Here is a 26159-nt window from a genome sequence, read left to right as displayed (position 1 = left end):
AACACTAGCTTGATAACATGGCAAACTGAATGTTTGCAGCTAATAGGCTACTACTCTCTAGTAAGACTATGTATTTATCTTACCAGTTGAAGTATGATGACTAAGAAATAGTTGTTTACTGACTTTTTTGTATACCGACTTTTTTTTTTGTATGCCTACGTTTTATTATTGTATATATATCCTTTAATTAAATATAGACAGATGCAGTGCTTTGCAAAGACTTAACAAAGTTGGGGTGGGCAAGTTAGAAAGATAAGTCATAAACATTTGGAAGAATTTAGTACTCAAATTGCTTTAAATCCTTGATATGATGTGTTATGGGTGTGGTTTATTCAAGAAAGCGAATACAGAGTCCCATTCAACGCATCCTCTGTTCAAAGGGAAGGCCTTGCTCTGTGTCAGAAAATTGGAGAATAAATGTACATTTTTTATTTTTCAGTTACAATAAAATGTTTAAATTATGTATCTGTGTTTCTTTATTTGTTTTAAATCATTCCCTGTTACCCATTTTTTCTATTAACAAGGCATTGGTCCTGATTGTATTGGATACTAAGGCTCCTATTAATGATAAGTTAACATTTATTTACTTTATACATGATGCAAGCATTGTTCTAAGAATTTCACCTGAATTAACCTCAGTTAAGCTTCATAACAACCTTCTTTCTTCTTTTTATAGTTAAGAAAATGGAACCTTAGAAAGTGAAGAATTTGTCCAGGGTCATAGAACTAGCAAGTGGCAAATTTGAGATTTGAATTTAGTTTTACCATAGTAGCTAAACTTCTAACTCATTCTCTCCACCATGTAGGAAATAAAACTGCTTGGAGATTTTTGGTTAGTATGACATAAGCATCGATAATTGATCAAACATCCTGAAAAATTTCTCCAGAATATTAATCCAAAACTTCTAAAGAAAAGATTAGTCAGTAGTATCTAGTTTTTCATTAAAAATCAACTTGCAGAGTCAAGTAGGAGTCATCTCAAGAATACAAGAATGTTTCAGTTTTAGGAAATCTATTACTATAATTCATCATTTTAATAGAAGTAAAATAATATGTTTATCTTAGTAGGCATTGAATAGGCATTTACTAGAAATATAAACCAAGTGTAGAGGTAAAATTCTTTAATGTGATGTAAAGATGTATTACAGACTAATATCCAGAATATTTAGTGTTGAAATACTAGAAGATAGAAGACAAGAATTATAAAAAGTGTTTTCTAGTATCATTACTTTAAGAGTGTTTTTAGAAGTACCAACCAGTTAACTAGTAGTGTTATGAAAGTGAACCAATAAGAGGTATAAATAGTGGAAAGATAAGGCAGTATTGTTATAATTTGTATATGATAACATTGCATACATGCACCATGCAAGGGAATTACCTGAAAGACCTTAAATTAAAAAGTTTGGTAAAATGATGAGTGTTGAGAAACCCTGTGTGTGTGTACATATGTGTGTATATATGTATATACATATGTGTGTGTGTGTATACACAATATACACGTATATAAATATATATGTATATACATACAATACCCTAATACGTTAATACATTTATGCCAAAAGCAGTAGCTTCTTAAAAATATGTACCAATAATAACCAGTTAGAAACGTACCTGAGGGAAAAGATCCCTTTAACAAAAGCACCATCATATATTCTCCATGCTTAGTGAAAACTAGTATCTCACTTAACATTGTAAAGCAGATTTGAATAACTATTGGGAGAAATGTATCTTGTTTTTGGTTGGAAGCCTTAACTTTTTTAAAGATGGCAGTTCAACCTGTGTCAATCAGTATAGTCCTAATGAGAATTTCAAAAGACATTAGCCCTCCAGATAAACGTTAAAATAACCAGAAAAATTCTTAAAAAGAAGGAAAATCTGGCATATCATATGTTAAAATTATAGCAACTAAAACCATTTGCACTGGCACAACATACATAGATGAATTGGTGGAATTATATGGCAAGTCCAGAAATAAAGCAAGTTTATATGGACTTTCAAATATAGTATAGAGAAAACATTTCAAGGCCAGGGGGATTAACTGAACAAGTATCTATTGGTTGCTGGTTGTGTGCCAGTTACTTGGCACTGAGGGTACAGTGAAGGGTTTGGGTTGTATCCTCAGTGCCTAGTGACTGGCACACAATTTTTTTTACTTTCTAACTGGGAGAGACAAGACAAAACAAATTAATAAAATGGATCAGGTGGTGATAAGGGATAGAAAATGACAGGAGGTAGTGTCATATATAGAGTCAGGGAAGGTTTCTCCCATAAAGTATCATTTGAGCAGGGATCTGAAAGAAGTGAGGGGACAGCAAAATAAAGATCCTGATGCATGAGTGTACTTGTTATGAACATGTTAAGTCCATTAGTGAACTCAGCCCATCCACTTGGTCACGTACTGTACAGAGATTAAAAAGGAAATGGTAGATCTGGAGATGTTGACATAGAAAAGCAACATCATTACATGATGTTTTACAGAACCGTTTTGCAGAAGGCTATGTTTGGTTTGGTCCCATTTAGATAAGACTGACACATCAAAAGAGTCTGGAGTTACTGTCTGAGCATGATTTGTGAGAGGGGGCTATTTTACATTCCAGTTTATATATTTCAGAATGTTTTTGTTTTTGTTGGTATGATACCAAATATTTATAATATAAAAAGATGGTGGAATTGTGATTCTATGGCATTATTTTTAAAACATGAAGAAAAAGACGTTTCTGACAAAAGAAACAGTTGTCTCCCTGACTCCCTGATATGAAGGAGGCATCAGAGTACTATTGATTGAAAGGGTGGGCTGTGGAATCCTCCAGACCTGGGTTCTAATGCCAGCTCAGCTACTTCCTGCTCTTGTGACTTAGGGTAAGTTCCATAACCCTCTAAGTTTGTTTCTTCACAAGTAAAACAGGATTAATCATATGCTTAGGGTTGTAAGAATTTAGTGTAAGTTTCTTGCTTCTCCCTCTAACTTTGTTTGCAGTTATGTTTGAGTATATCCCCAGTCTAAAGCCGCAGGAATGATGGGTTCTAGTCTGCATAAAAATCCGTGTGAACTAGTCAAAGGTGGGAATACTAGTCAGAATCTGTGTTTAAAAGCTTCACACTACAGTGGTTAAGTTCTGTCTACTTAGCCTTGTTCCAGAAACTATTTTAGGCAAATTACAAAAGTTTTGTGGTAAGAAATAGCTTGGGTTTAAAATCAACGGCAAAATAAAGTGAAAACAGGTGATGCCAAAATGGGATGAATTGAGAGCAAAAACTGTTAACACAAGAGTCACTGTTTTAACTCCACGAAGAACTTTTATATCACACAGTATACATTACATTGCTTATGAAATAAAAAACACTTATAATCATGGAAAAAGTGAGAAGTAGATTGGAATGAAAAGAATTCTGCTTCTATCCACCTATGGTCACACAGGTGAAATTTTTAACACCTTAAAAGCTTAGCCATTGATTGTTCTAAAATATAGCTCAAGAAGGGAAGCTCCCATATTTTTAAAAATGAAGCATGTATATCTTCATAAATCAATAGCATAAACATTAGACTTGTGCTTCTTTTTGCTCTTAAGAATTTCTCTACACCCTGAAAAATTATGTAAGATCCCAGGAGCTTTGTTTATGCTAGTTGTATCTATTGATATTTATCATACAAGAAATTAAAACTGAAAAATTAAAAATATTCACTTTAAATCAATATATTAATACGGTTTAATTGTAAAAGTCTTTGTTTTCCAAACTAAAATAAATGTTGGTGAAAATGAGTAGCATTGTTTTACATTTTTATATATCATTTAATATCTGGCTTAATAAAGTAGTAACATCTGGATTCTCCTCTTTGTGATATGTTGTTTTCAGTAGTCTTTTAGATAATCGTGTGTATTCTCCTTTGAAACTATACTAAATAAGTGGTTATTTTTTATAGGTTAGTTGTAAAGTGCAGTGTGAAAACATGAAGGAATATATTGTATTCTAATGTATTAAAATCCATTAGTCTGTCTTGCACTCTGGATCTGTGTTGATTTTGTAACATTGGTAATTTGGAAGATATCAGATCACTGAATTTAGCGGATCTTCTAAATGGAACATTTCATTATATAATATTGGTTATCACCACTAATCTCATCAGAAAAGCCTATAGGTATTTATCGTGAAGCTTTCAAGTCAATGGTGTAGATAAAACCTTTCTGGTATTCTAATTTTCTCCTAAAATCTTGGATTTTATAATTGAAAATAAATACCACACTTGTCTCCCTTGAAGTAACAAGCTGACTTTGTTCACATGTGAGAAAATGTCTGGCAGATACCCAAGTCTGAATGACCGTAGTGTGTTACTTATTCATATAGGGAAAAATGATGGGCTGTGAAAAAACTGCTACTTCAGCAGTTACATAACACAAGTGTGTCTCAAGATAACCATCAGAATTTCTTGAGCAACAAAAGTGCTTTATCTTCTGTTTTCTCACTGAGAGTGTAAATAAGATGTATACTCAAGTGTTAGGGTTTAATAACATTAACAGTTTTTAGTGCTTCAACAAGTATGACCGTAAGTGAAATGGCTGTTCTGTATCATCCCTGCCCTGGGAGATTGTATAGTAGTAAAGAGTATTTACTGTTGATAGTTTTATACCATCAGTGGATAATCAACACATTGAAAAAAGGCAAATAATGTTTCAGTAACATCTTTCACCTGCCGGACTGCTAAAGGGTCCAAGGGATTATTATCCAAGGGTCTTTGGACCCCCTTTTTGAGAACTGCTACTGTATACCAATCTCACATACGAATATTGATGCAAAACATCCAAACGAACAACTAGAATACAGCATTACACTAAAATAATAGTACTTTTGTCAGGGCCAGGTGTATTCCTCATTTAAATGTTAAGGATGAGTATTAGGAAAGCTCTTAATATAATATACAACATTAGTAACCCAGGGAGGAAAATGCAGATGATGGTTATAATAGTTTCTAAAAATGAAGCTAACAAACTAAAAATGAAACTAACAAAAGAGTGCAAAACATTATAGTTAGGCAAACTGCCTTTTAAACATTTAAAAGCCACAAAATAAAACCCATAGTAAAAAGGAATACGTTAATTTTTAACAGGATATATGTGAGTGTGTGTGTGTGTGTGTGTGTGTGTGTGTATGAATATCTTTATGTTTTTCTCAAACCAAAAGTCATCATCCTTCCCAGTTGTAAACAATTAGAGTACTCCCATTTAAAGTCAGAAACTAAACTACCCAGTATCGTATGGCATCATTATCATTGTAACATTGTTTTGAAATTGCCACATACCGTATCATAATGATAAAGAGGTATGCATGTTTGAAAAAATAGAGGAGAATTCTCATTATAGGTGAGAAGACTGTAAACCCGGAAAGCCTCAAAGAAACAACTATTAAAACTATGTTAGGACCCATAGGATCTCAGATGGCTATTTAAAATTTTGTGTCATATGTCAAACGTTTTCTATAATAGGACTTTCCTAATAGGAATAAGAATACATTCAAACAAGCAAAAAATAAAGATGATAAAAAGCAATATATAAGATCTAATTAAAGATACATATAAACTGAAGGAAATATAAATGTGTATTTCTGGGATAGAAATATTAAACCTTCTGAAGATAGCAATTCTTTCTAAATCTATAAATTCAGAGCAGCAGTGGAATCTGAACAGATTCTCTTACTTTTGGAGTGTGACAGTATTGATTCTACAATCTGTAAGAAAATTCTAAGGAGAGTAATTAGAGGTGTGGGTGGATAGAAGGCTTTGTCCTGTTGGCCTTACAAAAAATAAAAAGCTACCGTATGGTATTGATACCAGAGTAGGTGAGTCAGAATAAAGTCCCAAAATAGATCTCAGGTATTTGGGGATTTAGCATATGATGCATCTCAAGACCTCTTCGGTAAGTGATCTTGAGAGAGCTGGTTGGCCATCGGGTACAGATCTTAACCAACATGCAGTTATCATCAATTGCTGTCATGTCTGCTTCGTCAGTTTCTAGTAACTTTCCCTGCCTCAGATGATCTAATGACCTGCTACTAGTTCGATAACTTCACTATTCAACTATCTTCTCACAACACATAGAGTAAAATAGTTGAAACTCTTTAGCTAAGGGGTAATGAAACTTACTTTCATTTTATTGCTATTGAATGGGCCAGATGCCAGCTCATTTAATTTCACAGCTCTGAAGTAAAACTAATCTGCCTTTTACAAAAGAAGAAACAGATTTTTAAGCAATGCAGTTTGACCAATTGTCACAGGCAGGTTTCAGTTCTAAAGTTTGTTTTCAGAGTTTGCCTTCATTCTAGTTAGGCGAACTGCCTGTTAAAACTTACTGTGTGGCTCCTATCTGTGCTCCCAGCAACCCTCCCTGAGCCCTAAATTCCACCTATTTCCTTAGTCTTCCTCTGATATGTCTGTACTGGACTACTTCTGTGCCTCTGCCTATGCACTTCTCTTTGCCAGTAACATTTTTGTTCTTTTCCACCTGTCTATTATTTACTTATCCTTGGAGCTGTAGCCAAAATTCTGTACCTCTTCCATAACTTGAGTACATTTTCTTGTATTTCTGCTGTTGAAAGCATCCTTCACTTTTGAAAATTTCAGTATACTTTATATTTCTGTAATAACGTACATCACTCTGCCTGGGATTATTTATATTTATATTGTTATTGAGAGAAGTTTACAAAAGTTAAAAGACACAGTTCCCAAACTGTAGTTTAGTAAGAAAAAACAGATACGTAAACTAAAATACAAAACAGTGAAATAGTGTCAAAAGAAGCAAGTAGAAAGCAGAGTGACTGTTCTCGGTAGCTATGGGGACACAGAAGACCTCATTGAATACATTATTTTTGATCTGAATCTGGAGAAATGAAAAGGATTCTGCTAGTTAGAATCTAGCAAGGGGAAATATCACAAATGTGGAAGAGTGATTGATCTGTGGGGAGGGATGAATTGGGAAATGAGACTGGGAAGGCAGTTTGAAACCAGATCATAGAACCATACTCCTGAGTTTGACCTTGTTTTCTGAGACAGCCACTGTATTTTTGAGGAAGTTGTAAGGAAAAAGAGACTGGCAGTGGACAAATGCCTTAATACCTTTTTAAAAGCTTAGGTTTACAAAAATCCTGAACTATGTTGAAACAAAAATGTACTTTTCAGTGGCATAGCTTAAAAGACCTGCGATTTCTTCCATAAAGAAGAAATCTTTATTTCTTGTGTGTTTCTGAGACCGCGTTCTACAGCTCAGCTAAAGAATGGCTGGCAACTTTAGCCATCGCTTGTTTATACACATTGGTGCATGCATTTATATTTATTATGTACAGAACAGTTACTTTTAGTCAGTGATGCCTGGACATTTCCTCTTTACATATGAAGACCAGCTGAGGATTTTATGTACAATGCACATTTATTTTTGAGATTCAGTGTACTGAGGGTAAGCATATTTAATGATTTTTCATCTATATATTATCAAATCAGTGTTTAAATATTTAGCAGCTGGGGTTATCCATGTTATAGCCTTTCTTCTACAAATTACCATAACAAGGACTTACTAGTTAGTACAAAAATAGGGTTTCCAAAATACAGATAAGCAGAGATTAAAGCAGTTAAAATTTCTAAATACCTTGAAATCAGTGGCACTACTTAAGTTGAAGAACTTTTATGTCTCAAGAATGTTACTTTCAAGGGTCCTCCTGTTGACTGAATTCAGCAGCAGACATAGTACAGTTCCCTTCCTGGATGTAGGAAGTTTGTTTCCAGTGTTCTCACAGACTTCATCATAGTCATGAGAAGGTGATGACAGGTACCTATAGAACAAGAGAAAGACCTACTAAGTTCTTGCTCCTTAATTTATTGGCATAAATTTTTTAGCTTGCTTCACAATATGGTCAGCATATTTGAAGTGTTTTCAGACTTGATTGTACAAATATAAAGGTTTTCTTTTCAGGAATGTTTGGAGTGTTAGAAGTAGCTACTGAAAATAAGTTGATATCTTAACACAAGTAATTAAGTTGGGATGACTAAAATATTGACTAAAACTTCTCATACATTGCATGAAGATTCTATGTAACCTTTATGTATTGAATAATGAGTTGAGGTTTTATGTGGCAGTCGTATGTATGATTTTTTTTCTGTGTAATTTATATTGATGTACTTATTTTTGTGTGTTGTTTAGCCGTATATGTGGGAGTCCATGTCCTGCAGTGTGGCCTGATGTAATCAAACTACCATATTTCAACACCATGAAACCAAAGAAGCAATATCGTCGAAAGTTAAGAGAAGAATTTGTTTTGTAAGAAGGGGATGCTTAAATGTCCATATTGCATTGATTTTTTTTTTCTTTTTAGTTATTGTGAATTCTAAATGTCACTGTCCTCTATTGACCCAACGTAGACCGATCACAATTCTCTTATGTCCTTTAATTTTGACTTTCCCTTTGCTACATGCAAATTACCATTTCACTATCATTATGGTTTCAGTGATTTGGGGTTGTGTGTTTGATTTGGAGTTTACGTGATGGAACTTTAGCATCATTTAAAATTTTAATGAAGCAACTTACATGTTATTTGAGTTCAGGTTTTTATTTTGTTATAGGAAACTATACTATTCAGTTCTTCATTGTTAAAATTGCATATTTCCAATTGAGTAATAAAATAACACTACTGTTTGCCAAATTTCAAATTATTTAGAATGATAGTTAAAAAGTATGTAAAAATATGTCTCAAAGGAAAATTTGGAATTTATTGGACTAAAGTAGTACAAACATGTTATAAAATGTTATTTTAAAGAAGCATTAAACTTATGTCAAAGACCATGTATGACTTTTGTAATCCTCTCATGCCAGTATTCCTGCAGCCGCATTAGACTTATTTGATTACATGCTCGCCTTGGATCCTAGTAAGCGCTGCACTGCAGAACAGGCTCTTCAGTGCGAATTCCTTCGGGACGTGGAGCCCTCAAAGATGCCTCCACCAGAGTAAGTGGCTCTTTATTAATAATTAGATCCCATCTGGACAGTTTTAGTAGCATCTGTATAAAATGATCAGAAGCTATTGCATGATTAAGTCAAAAAGAATAAGTCAAAAGAAATAGAATACTAGTAATACACATAATTTGCACATCTAGAATTTAGAACCTTGCTTAATGTTCTGCTAACATAGCAAGAGCAGCTTTCCTCTTTCTAATTTTATTAATAGATTTCAACTCTAGGAAAATATTCCTGCTGCTAATATTATTCTAGTACTACTTCTGCCAGCCCCGGTGTTGCTATAGCTAAAAATTTGGGTGCTATGCTAAGCATTTTTCATGTATTACATTAATCTTTATAATCCTATCAGGTGGGTATTATTATTGTCCTCTTTATATAGAGGAGGAAGCAGGCTCAAAGAGGTTAAGAAACTTGCCCAAGAATACAAATCTAGTAAAGGGTGGAGCCAGCCAGTTAGTTCAGTAGCAAAGAGAAGTTCTGAAATATTCCTGGCATACTATATAATAGAAAATCCTTATCATTGGATAAAAGAGCATTAGTAACAAAAGTCTGTATAGAAGGAGTTTATTGGATGAAGCAGAGAAAATGTATAGAGTTTGGGAGTCAGAATAGCTGGGTTCTTGAACCTTCCTTCCCTGTGGCTCCTGTAATTTCTCTAGGATTGCTTTGGGAAAAAGGGAGGGGACAGAGCAGTCCCTTTTGTAGGGATTTTTATAGTAATTTAAAAACTTAACGATGAGTGTCACAAAAGCAGGCCTATCCCTATAATAAAATGTTTCCATGTAATAAAATTAGTATATTGTGAATGAACAAACATGGGCTTTGGAGTTCAAATCCTGGCTCTTCCACTTATCACTTAGATTGGACTTACTTTATTTCTGAGACCTTCACGTTCAACTTCATTAGGTATTTATTGAATTATATGAATAGACATTGTGGGATGATTTGACAGGCAGAAAGGATCTATCACTTAACATGTTGAAGGACCTGAATCATTCGCTGTTTAATTAATTGTTTCATGGTGGGGTTTTTGTTGTCGTTGTTGTTGTTCTTTGCTTGTCAGTATATATCAGCAGGCTTGAGACTTTGGCACCAGTACCCCTTCAAAGTATATCTTTTATAACTTCTGATTTGGAAAAATTTCACCTCTGCAGAAAAATATGAAGAACAGTACAATAAGCACTTATATGTCATTCACCTAGATTCAATAATTATTAACATTTGCTTTATACTATATATAAGGTTTTCGTCCTGAAATATCTGAATATTGTATTGTGGAAGTGACACAATACTTATAAATGATTTGTCATGTAGCTATAAGAACTGGGACTTTGTTACTACAGTGCCATTATAAAGCATAAGAAATTTAACATTGCAGTATGTAGTAGGCAATCCATATTTAAATTTCTCCAGTTGTCCCAGTAATTTCCTTTATAGTTTTTGTTGTGTTTTTTGTGTTTTTTTGATGAAGAATTCATTCAAAGCTCACTCATTGGATTTGGTTGTAATTCTCTTCAGTCTTTAATTGCTCTTTGGGGGAGGGCTTTTATGACATTGGCATTTTTGAAGAGTTCAAGCTAGCTATTTTGTAAAACATTCTACATTTTGGCTGTAATTGCTTTCTTGTGATCAAAATTAGAATAACTTTTTTTTTTTTTTGTCAAGAATAGTACTTAGGTAGTGATGTGTGCTTCCTGCTCTATCCTATCAGGAGGAATGTAAGGTCACTCTTCTCCCATTATTGGTAATACTAAGTTGATCTCCTGGTTCAAGTGGCCCACATGAAAGAATCCTGGTAAAAATTATATTGAGCATATTTTTAATTAACATCTAAACTTGTTTTAATCAAGGGTGGAGATAGTTGCAAAAGATGTAAATTTCAGTGTATGGTAAGTGTTGACACTTTTAAATGGAGCAGTTATCTCACTTCTTGTAAATGTACCCACTGGGATCAAAATATCTTAGCATTTTGATATTCATCAAGATTCATTTAGAAAATACAGAATACTCTTCAACAATTGGACAGTGTCCCTTTTTTTAATCTGGAACTTACATTAATTTCACAGGTTTTTAATGTAACATATTTATGCTTGAAAGTATTTTATTGATTACCGTATTGAACTTCTTTAAAACAAATATATGTATATAAATGGAAATTTAATTTTAAAATTTTTCTGACTTTAAGCTTTTTTTCTTCTTGATCAGTTGGTCATTGTGAATATTACTAGTACATATTTCAGTTTAAAAAAGGAAAGAAAATTGTTGACTCACTATGTTGTAGCCCTGAAACTAATATAATATTATATGGTAAATTATATGGCAACTATATTCCAATTAAAAACATTTTTTTAAGGAAAGAAAAAATTAATAAATTTGTTTGTAAATTCAACCTAATGAAATAGGTAGGACTGTGGTTTCTTTTTATATCTATCAATTAATATTACTCATTCTAGAATGAGAGAGTTCCACATTAATTGTAATTTTATTCTTTTCTTTTTATAAGTACCCTTGTAAGTAAGCCTTTGCGAACAAATGGTCTTTTGTCATAGTTTTATCACTGAGTTCTTTGCACTCCTTCCATATTATGTCCAAAAATCACAGAGTGATCTGTCATCAGAAATTATGGTAATGACCTTTCAGATGTCGACTTAAGGTTCTGTTTTAATTTTCTTGACAGTAAAGAATTGGAAAGCCTATGGCTTGAAAAGATTTTTAAGAGTCATTCATTATTTATTTTTTCAAATTTTGAGAAAATAAACTAAAGAAGCTTCATTAGTATCTTATTAAATGATTTCTTATACTTCGTACTTTTTCTTTTATTAACACTTATTTCATCCAGTAAGTATACTTGGAAAAGTTTAGGGTGTCAACATGTAACATCAGTACAACTTCGCCAATCTTTTTGTTACATCTTTTTTCTTATTACATTTTTAAAATATGCATGGTTTTGTGAAAACCTTGGAACTGTAGATACACCCTATTTAATTAATGGAAAACATCTGTCATATAACCTAATTGGAATCTGTCCATATTGTCAAACACATCACCTAAATGTACTTAATTTTTACCAGAACACACCTGACTGCATTTCTCCATTAAAAATAAGCATATTAAAAAAAAAAAAAAAAACATATTAATACACATTTTGGTGAACAGGCTGTAATCCAGTAATAAATTACAGGATGCATCACTAAAGCATTCAGGTTGAAAGTATAATGATATTGTGATTAATTTTAGGAATAATCAAATGAGAATAGGATATTAAAACAAAAAAACAAAACAACTGCATTAATTATATTAGATGTGGTGTCAAGACTTTACTGGCATATTTAATGGAAAGAAAAAAACATATCGCTAAAAAGTGAAAGAGTGACAGCTAGCCTATAATTTTATTTTTTCTCAACAGCAAGTGAAAAGCACTGAACAATTTATAAGATAAAATATGATCAACTGTAATTGGAATAAGCATTTCATGATGTGAGTGATTTGATAAAAGTAGTTTTAAACTATCTTACGGAATGATGATAAATGGGTATCAAGCGTGAATACAGTGCCTACTATGTGAGGGGCACTGTCCAGCGCTTACATATGTTAACATATATCATTACCTCTACCCCATAAGGTAGATTATATTGTTAATCTCATTTTTAAAGATAAGGAAACTGAGGCACAGAGGTCAAGTTACTTGCCTAATGAGAGCCAGTAAGTAAGTGGCTGAGCCGGTATTTGAACCTTCAGAAAAAGCACATAAAAATGTGGTCATCCTGGAAAACATTGCCGGTATATCCAGAGTCTGCATCACTAACCTATACATTACAGCTATTGGTTGGGTAATGTTGGTCTTTCCTAGAGATGAGCTTGGAGATCATCCGTAAAGAATCTCTCAGCTTTAAATTGTGGGAGGGAGCCCAGAAGCCCTTTCCCGTGGATTTCTTTGCTTTCCCGTTATGGGGCTCTCCTGCAAGAGCATCAGGGTGGAAGAAGTGAAGTCACTCCTGTTGCCCCACTCTGAGTACTACAGTATATCTGAATTCGGAATATCCCAGCAGGGGCTAAGGCCACACATCTTAAAATACATAAACACACACACAGAAAGGAAAGTCTTTGGCGGGTTTATGATGCCTTAAAGCTTCCCAATATCAATATTTCAAATTGTACCTTTGTTTGTTACTCCAGGAGGTTTTTACACGCTGAGGCAATGCACCATAGTAAGATGGCTGAGAGGTATGCCTTTGTTTTGTTTTTGGACCTCAGGTGCATAGACTTGGTTTAATCATAATCCTTGTGTCACTCATCATTGGTCCATGCATGGCTCTCTTTTTTTTCTTTTAGTTACTTAATTAGTTATTTTAAATGATGTTAATAAGCAGCCATGAACCTACCAAATAAAAGCTAGAACCTTGGAAATAACCTACGTTAGTCATATCATACCCTCTCCCCACCCCCTGCCCCACGACCTATCCCCTTGCCTTCCTCCACCTGAGGTAACCATCATCCCCGTTTTCTTTTGTATATACTTTTGTTGCCATCTATATGTACTCATAAAAAGTTATATTTTAAAATTTTTAGTTGTTTTTAATTTTATAAAAGGGTGTCATGCTGTTTGTAATCTTTTGGGAATGACTTTTTTTTACTTGATATTATATTGCTAAGATTCGACCATATTGTTGCATATGCCTTTATTTTGTAACATGAGATGAGAGTAATTGTGAAAGAGGAGGTGTGAAAGAACTTGCTGTGCAGGCCATTCTCCAAAGTCAATTGTAAGAAAGGACACGGAGCTATGTCAGTTGTTTTAAAACCATTTCAGGTGCATCCCCTTCAAAAGCATCCCTAGAGGTGAACACACCCAGGTTGAAGACTTGTAGCTGTATCAACCAGGTTGGGGCTGCTTAAGAGAATTTGTAGATATTCTGGGCAAGTTTATTAACCTTTCCAAGCCTCAATTTTCTCATCTTTAAAATAGATATAATAGTAACTTCCCATTGGAATTTTTATTAGGATAAGAAGAAAACATTTATAAATCAACCACTTACATCTTTCTTTAGGCAAAAGTTACTCTGTAGTGTTGTCAGTTTTAAGAAATTACATTAATGAAGGTAGAACTGTTTCAGAATTGTGGGTAATTTTGATAGCTGCTAGGCATTCAGAACTCTTTATTGATGAGTAATTAGCCTGGACTACCTATTTTTGAACCTTCTCTGTAGCATAGTTTCATTTTAGAGCATTTGATTATGGAAGTAAATAAGAGGGTATTAAAAAAGTAAAAAGCTTTTACTAGAAAGTCTTTTACAAATGTTATCTCCTAGCCTTTACTACTCTTTAATCCTGTTTCCATTTCCTGCGAATGGCATATTTTTTGCCTTTTTTTCCATGTCCTGTTCAGTGTATGGTGTACTGTGATAAGAACTGGCTTTAAAAGACTGCACCAAGGATAATAGTAACAAAGTTTTATGAACATGTGTTCTTCATTCATAGTTTTTAAAAATTTTTTTAATGTTTTATTTTTTATAGAGAGAGAGAGACAGAGCGTGAGCGGGGGAGGGGCAGAGAGAGAGTGAGACACAGAATTGGAAGCAGGCTTCAGGCTCCAAGCTGTCAGCACAGAGCCCGACACGGGGCTCAAACCCACGAACTGCGAGATTATGACCTGAGCCAAAGTCGGATGCATAACCGACTGAGCCACCCAGGCACCCCCTTCATTCATAGTTTTAATAAATGATTATTTGTCAATTATTCAGAAGCCACAGAAAAACAGTCCATTTGTAAAAGTGAATCCCTGACAGAGGTGGGGCCTCAAGGATGATTTTTGTTGAGGGGCTCACACAGCATGTGTATGGAGTCTTCAAGATCAACTGGCAGGGGTGTGGGGTGGCAGCTTTGGTGCTGTGTAGGAAATATTAGCAGGTTTTGGTTGTCATTAAGAAATAACACTGACAAACAATTTTGATACCTTTTTTTTTTCCAGTCTTCCTTTATGGCAAGATTGTCATGAGCTGTGGAGTAAAAAGCGAAGAAGACAGAAGCAGATGGGCATGACTGATGATGTTTCAACAATTAAAGCCCCCAGAAAGGACTTGTCTCTTGGCTTAGATGACAGCAGGACCAGCACACCGCAGGGCGTGCTGCCGTCTTCACAGCTGAAACCTCAGGGCAACTCGAACGTAGCACCTGGTCAGTAATGCTTCCCGGGTTGGTTTTCTTCCCTCGTTTTGTGGCTAGCGGTGATTATGTTGCTATCGTGTTAAAGCATTTGTGGCTAAAACATTAAGATTTACTCACCAAACTTGACATTTCCCTGTTAATTGCTTGTGCCAGTATAGACATTTCACTGCTACTGGCATCACAATATGAAACAATCTTAAGGTAAGAGGCACTTCAGAAGAGCATCAAATTACATATGATTAGTGAATGGTCAGATTTCTCTATTTCCTTTTTCCCCCTAGGGCAAGAATCCAGAGAAAGATACAGGAAGACAGCCAAAATTCATAATAGAAGTTCTTTCATTCTGTTTATAATGTCCTCAGATCACTCTTACTACATGGCCTGTTATATTATAGAATCTCAAAAATTAGAATCTCATATTGTTCGAGAAATGACTTGAAGTATGATAAAGAAGGCTATCTGGGGGAAACTTACTAAATTTCTTCCTCTGGATCAGTCTGTCATAAGAGTAAGCTTCTTCATGAGAATTCGGCCTCTTGAGTGTTGTCAGAAATGTTGTTAAACTCATTCTGTCATTTAGTTTTAAAGATCAGTTAGTTGATTAAAATAGATCTGCTGATCAGATTGAGCTTTGGTGGTTGGATATAAATATAGAGTAGATTAGCTGAGAAAGATTACCATTAATGCTTTCCCATGTAATCTGCAAGCTTATACTTGACCTTGGTCAGACTGCATTAAAGTACTGGTACGTTACTTTACAAACCAAAAACAATTGTTATTTGTTGCTCAGAGTTTCATTTTATCTTTTGTTTTCCTTTTTTTGAAACTGTCACTGTTAAGAAGAATCCTGGTTTTGTGAAATAGGAATGAATCCTCTCTGCTTCATTTTCTTCATCATCAACTGTCTTATTTTAAAAGAAAATGCCCTTTTTGTTAGAGGAGACACCATAGTTACAGAATACTTGCAAGCTCACACAGAGCCTGCCTCTGCTGATGTAGAAATTAAATGGAAAATGAGGGGAAACTGGCTCTTAGGATGCAGCAAACAGACATGGCTCCTTGTTTCTTAATGCCTGCGAGTCACAGGAAGAACTTGCAAAAGTTTGTTTTGAGTTAACCTACAAATAACATTAAGAAGTAATAAAAAGTCTCTTAAAATATATATAAAGAGAGAAAATAAAAGGAGAGCATTACTCATCAGTTTTTTATTTTCTTGGAGTTTCTCTTCTGTTGGTTCATCATTCTTATAATAGAAATTGCTTATCAGGGTAGTGTCGCTGAACTTCTGTGGTATCATACACATTCGAGCCTCGTTATGTGTGGCTCAGAGAAGCTTGCACGAGAACCTGTGTAAACCGTCACAAGCCTCAACTGAAAATTGAAAAACAACGCCATCTGTTTTGTTGGTGATGAGTTAATACCATCTTGCAGGAGCATTATAAGCATGCTTCTGTAGGAGTTCCTAACTTACCCTAAGGGACTTACCTTAAAAAAAAGGTAATTTGAATAAAATACATTTTATTAAGGAGTCCATAACATCTCAGTTTGAATTTACAGCAAAATCAGGTTAGGTCCTCAGATAATAAGCATGATTTTAGAGATGATTTTAGTGAGTAGTTAAGAGCTCAGACTCCGGAATCAGAATACCTGGGTTCTGATCTCAACTTGGGCAAATTATTTAGTGTCCCTGGATGTCAGTTTCTTCTTCAGTTTAAAAACAAACAAACTGGGCGTAATAATAGAGGGTGCCTTCAAGGTTGTTGCGAGGAATGAAAGATCCCAAATGCTTCAAGAGTGCCTGACACCGTAGCTGCCCGGCACCGCCGCCTCCAGTCCCTGCTCACAGCTGGCGGCTCCCACTCACACCTACCGTACGGGGCTCCAGCAGTAGTCTTGGTTTTCCTTTTGAACTATTGAGCCCTGAAGAGAATTCTTCAGAACGGGCCGCAGTGTGTTGTTGTTGTTTTGACTTACGTGCAGTTACATCTGAAATGTACGTACATGAAATTAGAACCAGACTGAGATTCCTGTTTCACAGTGTTTCCTACACACTGTCCCACAAGTGGACGTTTTAATAGGGTAATATAGAGCCATTTTGGGGGGGGCGGGGTGTGCTGTGAATTATGGCAATTCTAATTAATACAAATTTTGTCTTTAGTAAAAACAGGCCCTGGACAGCAGTTAAACCACAATGAATTGGCAATTCTACTAAACCTACTACAGTCTAAAACAAGTGTTAATATGGCTGATTTTGTCCAAGTGTTGAACATTAAGGTAAACTCTGAGACTCAACAGCAGCTAAATAAAATAAACCTTCCTGCTGGAATTTTGGCAACAGGTGAAAAACAGACAGACCCATCCACACCACAACAGGAGTCTTCGAAACCATTGGGAGGAATTCAGCCTTCTTCTCAGAGCGCGCAGCCTAAAGTGGAGACTGATGCTGCCCAGGCGGCCGTGCAGAGCGCGTTCGCAGTTCTGCTGACTCAGTTAATAAAGGCCCAGCAGTCCAAGCAGAAAGACGTGCTACTGGAAGAGAGGGAAAATGGGTCGGGACATGAAGCGTCATTACAACTCAGGCCACCTCCAGAACCTAGCACTCCGGCATCGGGTGAGTGTGCAGAGAGCAGACCGCTAACAGTGTTCACACTGTTTTTCTTGATGGGGGGGGGGGGGGAGGGGGTCTCTGATGTGTATCGTTTGGTGGCATTGCTAGGAGTAGATGTTCTGAAAATTCCTAGGTCACTGGTCATAGGTTGGTTCGTGAGTCCATTTACTCCTAGGAGGAGTAGATTCTTTGACAAATTACCCATGTGTGCTGTAGCTCATTAAGAATGCCAGAGATTTTTCTCATGTAAACCTCTGATGGAAGAAATAATTTACTCCAACTACAACAACATGATTGAGCAAGGCAGAAACTTTGTGTGTACGGTAGCTTTTGTTCTTCAGGCAATAAATAGGTAGATGTGAGATACCTTGGAAAAGTCCGATGCAGTTAAATTTTTCAGTCACCACAGACCTAAATGGTAGCAGGCAATATTAGTATTTATATCCCTGTTTCCTTTCGTTCCTTTTTTTTTTTGCTGGAAATGGAACTTCCGGAACTTGTGATGTTCTTTAGGACCACCTGTAGGAAACTGACTATTTTGAAACACGTAGTTTTCCATGATCACTTTTGACTCTCTCTCTCTTTTTTTTTTTTCCTTTTCTTTTTGCTTTGTTTCACTTAGGGCAAGATGACCTCATTCAGCACCAAGATATGAGGATGTTGGAGCTCACCCCAGAACCGGACCGGCCTCGTATCCTCCCTCCTGATCAGCGACCTCCTGAACCGCCTGAACCACCACCAGTCACCGAAGAAGATCTGGATTATCGGACAGAAAACCAGCACGTACCCACCACCAGTTCTTCGTTAACTGACCCTCATGCCGGAGTGAAAGCCGCCCTGTTACAGCTGCTCGCTCAGCATCAGCCCCAGGATGATCCCAAAAGAGAAAGTGGTATGGATTACCAGGCAGGAGACACTTATGTGCCCACATCAGACTACAAGGACAATTTTGGATCCTCTTCTTTCTCTTCCGCTCCTTATGTTAGCAATGATGGTCTGGGAAGTAGCTCTGCTCCTCCACCATTGGAACGACGTAGCTTCATTGGAAACTCAGATATTCAGTCTTTGGATAACTACAGTACTTCTTCATCTCATTCTGGTGGTCCACCTCAGCCTTCTGCCTTTTCCGAGTCATTTCCCAGTTCAGTAGCTGGATACGGAGACATTTACCTCAATACTGGTCCCATGTTGTTCAGTGGAGACAAGGACCATAGATTTGAATATAGCCATGGCCCCATTGCAGTCCTGGCGAACAGCAGTGACCCTCCCACAGGGCCAGAGAGTACTCATCCTTTGCCAGCAAAGATGCACAACTATAACTATGGTGGTAACTTACAGGAAAACCCAGGTGGCCCCGGCCTCATGCATGGACAGACCTGGACTTCTCCTGCCCAAGGACCTGGATATTCACAAGGATACAGGGGACACATTAGCACATCAGCTGGCAGAGGTCGAGGCAGAGGGTTACCATACTGAGTATCTGTTTTTCCTCAGGCACATCATTTTTATCTGGAAAGACTTTTCTAGCTGCAATTTAAGGCAGCAATCCAAGAGACTTGAATAATATTAATTCAACAACAGCTTTATTTTTATGTGGAAAAGGGTCTTGCATACAATAGTTAAAAAAAAAAAAAAACCTTTGCTTAAATTCATGCTGTTCTAAAAACTAGATCTATTGATTGTACATCTTCACAAATTCTAGTTAACAATTTTATTTTGTATTCTTGCAGTTTTACGTGGATGCTAATCTTAGGGACATAAGAGTCTTTTATGGCCCTCTTGCAGATCTTCTGAACTATGCACATTTGTGCTTTTTTTGTAAGTTTGGACCAACTTTTATGTAACAACCAACCAACCCCTCCCCCGCTCCAGTTTTACAACAATCAGAAAGGGCACTGATTTATTTGGTATTTTTCTTTTTACAAAGCTACCTTTAGTCAAAGGTCACTGTCAGTCTTTGCACCTGCTTCCAGTGTTATTGTGAAAGGTGTACTTTGTGCTCACTTCAGAAAATAAAACACAACCTTTCTCTTGATGCAACAGTTTTATAAAAAAAAATGGTCAACGTTATTTTTGTTTTATTTTGCAGATTATCATAGCCGAGCAAAATGCATTCAAATGAAATAGTGGGTTTTATATGAAAAATATGGGGTGGGGAGGGTAAGTAAGTGCCTTAACAGGTAAGCTGAAGGTCTGAAAAAGCAGTTAACCTTTACACCCATTTGTCTTCTAAAGGGAATCAATACTGTATTGAAGAGGCAGGGAGCTCTCCAGTGTTTAGGGACTGCTGCCTGTTCAGTTCCCACTAGACTCATTCCCTCTGCCTGTCACACTTTCTTCTTTCCTGCCTGTCTTTGGGCTACGTTACCTTCCACTACCACCTTGTCTTGATAGGAGCGTGAGAGCAAAGAAAGGGATTAGAACTCCAGTCAGTACCTTGTTACTTCCAAGATGTTCTAAAAAGTTACATCAGTTAAGTGGTTGAAAGTAATAGCTAAATGAGAATTTTAGAGTACCCATTTTCAGGCTGCCATATTGTCCCTGTTTTCCTTTTGCCATGGATAATTGGAGGGCAGTAGTGCAGAAGCAAGGCTTAATAAATAGAATTGCCTGATTCTATTAAAGTTCATGGGGGGAGGGGAGGCAGACATCATATTTTAAGTTACGCAATTGCCATTTTAAGAAAAAGCCGTTCAGTTTGTTAACTAGAAACTTTGCCTACACCGAATTTATTGAAACAAAAAGAAAAAGTAGTGAGAGAAAACCTCTTCTCTTCCTTCCTCTCACCTTCTGTGAGGTTTATTAGGACTTCTGCCAGACTTAGAGCAACTTTAGTTCATTTTAGCATTTTTCTCTTTTATTAAAAGCAGCAAAGAAGGATGGACTAACCCTTATGTAAGCTGTAATGGTGTCAAGTCTAACTAACTTCTCGTGCACGCTCAGGCACACATACAATTACAATAAATTCTCAAAAGGAACCAAAGGTGAATAACCAGTGTTTCCAGTATCCCTGAATGGAAAAATAAACTCTGGAAATGAGAGCTGTGCCAATTAACCATTTTGTTTTAACTGTTCTTTCTCCTGGTAACTTACTTTTTCATTGGAATTGTAAATCGGAAGAACTGTTTTAGAATGGAAATTTGCTCCAGTTCTAAAGTCAGTCTTTTAACCCCATGCCCTCTGACTTGTGAACCTTCATTTCAAAATACTATATGGGAAGCATTACAGTTTGGTGACAGCAAGGATATTTTAAAGTGGATATTTTACCATTTTACTGCTATAAAATGAGTTGATGTCAGTTGATCATTTTATTTTTTTGATGGAATTTTTTTTTTGTTATTGGGGAGAAAAATGAATGGAAGAAAAATTATTTTGCTTTTATTTGAATTTTGAGTACTAACAACTTAAAACTACATTGCAGGAGGTGAAGAAATACTTCAAATTTAGCAAAATAGCTACAGTATTCAACTATCTCAAATTTTAATATGGTGAGTCTTAGCGCTTTAGACTTTCCTATAAGTGACAGTATCTAAGTTATTCTTAATAGTCACACTTGATAATTCTGCTGACCATAGCAGCTAACCGAAAATTGAAGATATTTATGTGACATGAATAGCCTGTGTTTTAAAAATTAAATATTTTATATAAAATTGAACTGTGTTTGGATAGTTTTTCCAACATTTCAGTTATATATTTATGTTGGGAGAGTGGCTGGGAGGACAGGGAAATTGTTGCTTGAAATTGGAAATTTGAACTACAGCTTATAATATTACCCTTAGACAGTATTAATTGTGAAATATACCAGTATCTTATGCACCACTTAGAAAAAATCTTGCCGGTTAAACCACAACACAATGCCCAGATGCAGTAATTGTCAGATACTTCCAAATTCATAGATGTTATTATATGAAACAGTTGGTAAAATACGGTAATAAAAATCTCAATGCATCCTTCCATACCATTTAATACTTCAGTAAATACGGATTAATAAAAAGAGCCGGGATGGAAATCACTAATTACATAGGTTATAATTGCAGTAATCATGAGTATTCTTGAGTAAAGTCTAAGGACCATAAAACGTTAACTTAAGTTTTGGGGAAAGAATCAGGTAAGTCAGATTGCAAATAATGAAGATGAAAATAGAAGACTGACCTACCAAAAGAAGAAAACTTATTATCTCCCATGTGAAATTCCCATTTATATTTCCTGACGCAGCAAGTTTTTCTGCATGCAACTCAAAAGTCTTCAGTCTGTTCTTTGTGGAAGAATTGTAGTCACCCATGAAATTTTTAAGACTCGTTTTAAGAGGTTTATTGATGAAAATGGTTTGTGGAATGTGAATTAAGATAATGCTTTAGCTGTGATTCAGGGCTTCATTCTGTCAGTGAGTATATATATTCAGTGCCTTGGGCTACGTCAGTTAACTTGTGAAGGGCATTCAGTCACACTTCCAGTGGGTTGATAAGATTTTAAAAAGGGGCTGGAGAAGCTAGTAGTATTTGCTACTCTCAGCTGTATCTGCATTACTCTTAAGTGAATGTAAGAAGTGACCATGTGAGTGTGCAGTTTTAAAGTGGAAACTGAATAAAGAAATAACATTCTGGAACAAAATAGAACAACTGGAAACTCTATGATGAAAACAAATTTTAAGTTGCATCTGGCCAATTTGTAATAGGCCAATTTGTAGGAAATATCAGGATTTCTTAAGAAAAGTGGAAGGTAAATGGGTTAAGTGCTTCCAAACTACTCTCACTGGAACTTGTGAGTCAAAGTTTTGCCGTGTTTGCTAGGAGCTTAATCATATTTTACACAACTTTTCACCATAGTCCCTCCCCCCACCTTTTGTTAAAATAAACTTGAAATACAAGTTCTGAATGAAAATCTACTGATCCTCTGGGATACTGGTTTTGAGATTTTTAAAGTCTGAACAGGACATTCCTTCCAATATTCTAATCATCTGGTCTGTCCCCTCACTTTTACAGCCTAAGAGAAATGAGATGGATTTCCAGGGCAGTTCCTCTAAGCCTCATCTAAATTCTGCAGAAAACACTTAACTTTTTTAAAAAATTGACTTAAAATGGTTACCAATGTTGGGGCCAGGCTGACAGAAGCCTGCTTGGGATTCTCTCTTGCCCCTCCCCTGCTCACGCATGTGCACACTCACTCTCTCAAACTTAAAAAAAAAAAAAAAAAAAAAAAATTACCAGTGTTACAGTGAAGTAAAATAATTAAATTTAGAATACTGAACAACTACCTTAACACAAATGGTTTTAAAAAGCCAACTTATAAAATGACTCAAAAAATAGAGAAATAGACTAAAACAAAACTTTAGAAAAACTTCATTAGAAGCCTATACAGGATGGATAGTTCTTCAAAAGGAGGCTCCTCGTTTTTTTTGGTTTGTTTTTTGTTTCTTTTTAACAACAGTAGTTTTTAAATAACGATTAGGTAGTGAACTGAATCATTTACATTTGTTTTCTCTTTAGAGGAGGAAAGTCTATGCTAGCAGGCCTGCAAACATTGCTTTTATAATCTTTCAAGGGTTTATAATTTCCAGTGGTGTCATGAGGGAGCAACGGTTTGTCATTTACCAAAGCCTCTCCAGATAATTTCTCAAGCTGCTTTTAATTTAATTAAAAATAAAAGCTATTAAATTAATAAGCTATCAAGGGATCCACTTGAAGATGGAGAAAACAAAATTTTGACCATAACAGAACTTTGTCTTTAAATTGTGTAGACTAACAAATTTTGTGGGTCTTACCCTCTTCATCACGTCAAAACAATTCCTAGTTGTAGTTGCATTCAAAATGAGGCCCTGTAAGTGAATCACCCCTTGGTTTTCTTTGACAGCTAGTTTGTTGTAAAGGTGTTGTACTTTTTTGCAAGAACTTTTAGTAAAGTCTTGTAACTGTTAAATCTAATGTGTTTAATAGAAGCCATTTGTTTAAAAATAAATAAAGGCTGTATTCGATAGTCTGTAAATAAACTGCCATAAGAATTCGAGGCCATTTTTAGCCTTGTTTTATTCTTGCTTATATCCAGTACAGACTTCCAGGAATAATCTTAATAAATAATCTGAAAAAGATGACCACTTATTATCCATTGTGCCGTGTTTTATTGACAAAACCTAAAACCCGGAATACTTACTTTGTCCTTTTTAGACTGGTACATATTTGAAAATGTAGGAACACCTCCAAAGATAACCGTTAATAATTAGACTTTGATGGATGTATATAAATGCATATCTAATCTTTTTCTTAAAACAATGGGTTTATGTTACCCGTAACTTTGTAGTTTATTTTTTTCATTTAATAATACATTGTGAACATCCTGCTATGCCAATAATTAAATTCTACCCTCTTTTTAATGGTTGTTAAGTTATTCCCTTATAAAAAGAAGAACCGTAGCTTCCAATTTCCTTATTACTGGACACAAATAATTTCTAACCCTCCTGTTATAAATAACGTGATGAAAATCCACATAAAAACAAATATGCATGATTTCCTTGGAATTGCTGGTGTATAGGAGTATACTTCTAAACTTCTGCTATATCCAAATTGCCCTCAGGAAGGGTTTGCAAATTTTACATTCATTCCTATTACTTTTCACTTAGCTATGCTGGGTATTTAAAACTTTTAAATCTGCCATTTTGACAGGTGATAAATCATTTCGATTTGTATTTATTTGATTACTAATGAAATTCATTATTATTTCATGTTAGCCAGGTATATTTTGTTTTATTAACTATTCATGTTCAATTATTGCTTGAAAGAGCAACAGAGATAAAGAAGATAGCCCTATGTAAAGTATAATTTTAAAAACACTGTATGGTGTGTTTTGATGTAGGAAAAATTTATAATTATATATGTAGCCAGTTCTCTTCATCTTTTCCTATGGTTTCTCCTTAGAAAAGCTTTCTCCAAGATTATTTTAATATTCACATAAGTTTTATTTTACTTCTCTGGCTTCTTTTACACTTAATTCTAAATCACCTTAGAATTCAGTTTTGTGAGGTGAGCGACGACTTAAGGCTTTCTCGGAGTGGCTAACCTGATGACGCAAGCAGCATTGGTGAGCAGTACGTCCTAGTCATAGTTTGTAAATACCATCTATGTCTTATTCAGGTCTGTTTCTGGGCTTTCAGTTGCGTTCCACCCTCATCTCTTCTGTTACAAGTTCTACAGTTGCATTATGTCTGTATAAATTATGCATCGGTCCTTGTAGTCCTTTTTTTAATCACTATTTTCAATCCCTATAACGATGTATAGCACACTGCAGGCAGTAATACTTGCTGTAGGACAGAGCTTAGTTGTCCCTTTTTCAAAGTTTTCTATTTTTGCCAGTTTATTTTTTCATGTGACTTTTAGAATCATTTTGTTCACTTTCCCCAAGGTATCTTGTTAGGATTTTAACTGGAAACATTAAGTGTTTAAATTCACTTAGGAGTCTTTCCATTGAGAACATAGAATTGGTTTTTCGCATGTTCCTCATTGAAAGTTCCAAAATTTTCTTTACTGTAGCTGTTAATTTTTTAAAAAGTTTCCAAAAATATTGTTGTTGCCTTTAGAAATGGCCTTTTCATATTATTAAATAATAGTATTGTAATATTTTAAACTAGTCACTGCTTATATAGGAAAGCAGTCTTTTTTTTTTTTAACTGAAGACATTTTATTATAATTTCCAGTAATTTTCAGTTTGATTTAATATGATAATGGGCATTCTTGTTTCCGACTTTATGAAAGTCTGTAGTATTTCACTCCCACGTATAATTTTAACCTATAGAGTAGAAATAGAATGCTTTATGGGGCACCTGGGTGGCTCAGTTGGTGAAGCGTCTGGCTCTTGATTTTGGCTCAGGGCATGATCTCATGGTTTGTGACTCTGTGCTGACAGTGCTTTATTATGTCAAGATTATTCATGAAGCCCATTTATTAAGATCAGATGTTAAATTTTTTTTCAAATGCCTTTTCAGTGTCTACCATTATATTTATACAGATTTTCTCCTTTGAGCTATTGATCATAGACACCAACTATGTTAGTAGAATCCAATCTTGAGCTGCTCATTTAAAATGCTGCTGTGTTCTATTGACTAACCCTGTATTTAGGATTTTCTATTTACGTTTGTTCATAAGAAACAAGTCTGGTTTTAATTTACAGGTTTTGATAGCTGTGCAGAATAAACTGGAAAACTATCTCCTGTTTTGTTTGATTTGGAATAGTTTATATATTTGAGAATGATTGTTTATTGAAGTTGATGCTGTTTTACTTATACCCAGATAGACCTGACTCTTTTCTTGAAGGTAATTCTTTCACAGTATTTCTGTTTCCTCATATGTTCTTGCTCTGTTCAGCATTCTGTTTCTTGAGTAAATGTTGGTAATTTTCCTTTT

At 35.3% G+C, this 26159-nt stretch overlaps 1 protein-coding gene across 2 annotated transcripts in view; it reads left to right on the top strand.

Moving 5' to 3' along the window:
• Positions 1-21424, top strand: part of CDK13 (cyclin dependent kinase 13) — a 122616-nt gene extending 101192 nt beyond the window's left edge. The window contains exons 10-14 of one of the 2 annotated variants that reach the window (XM_042914560.1): positions 8184-8300; positions 8853-8984; positions 14965-15170; positions 17500-17772; positions 18392-21424. In XM_042914560.1, coding sequence (XP_042770494.1) covers positions 8184-8300; positions 8853-8984; positions 14965-15170; positions 17500-17772; positions 18392-19245 — 1582 coding nt within the window. In that variant the 3' untranslated portion in view covers positions 19246-21424. Of the gene's footprint in view, positions 1-8183; positions 8301-8852; positions 8985-14964; positions 15171-17319; positions 17773-18391 lie in introns of both variants that reach the window. The other variant, XM_042914551.1, reaches the window with a different exon arrangement.
• Positions 21425-26159: the final 4735 nt, after the last annotated feature.

This window comes from Panthera leo, chromosome A2 (genome assembly GCF_018350215.1).
Source record: "Panthera leo isolate Ple1 chromosome A2, P.leo_Ple1_pat1.1, whole genome shotgun sequence".
Lineage (NCBI taxonomy): Eukaryota > Metazoa > Chordata > Mammalia > Carnivora > Felidae > Panthera > Panthera leo.
The sequence above is the reverse complement of the archived record's forward strand: the minus strand, read 5'-3'. Positions and strand labels throughout refer to the sequence as shown.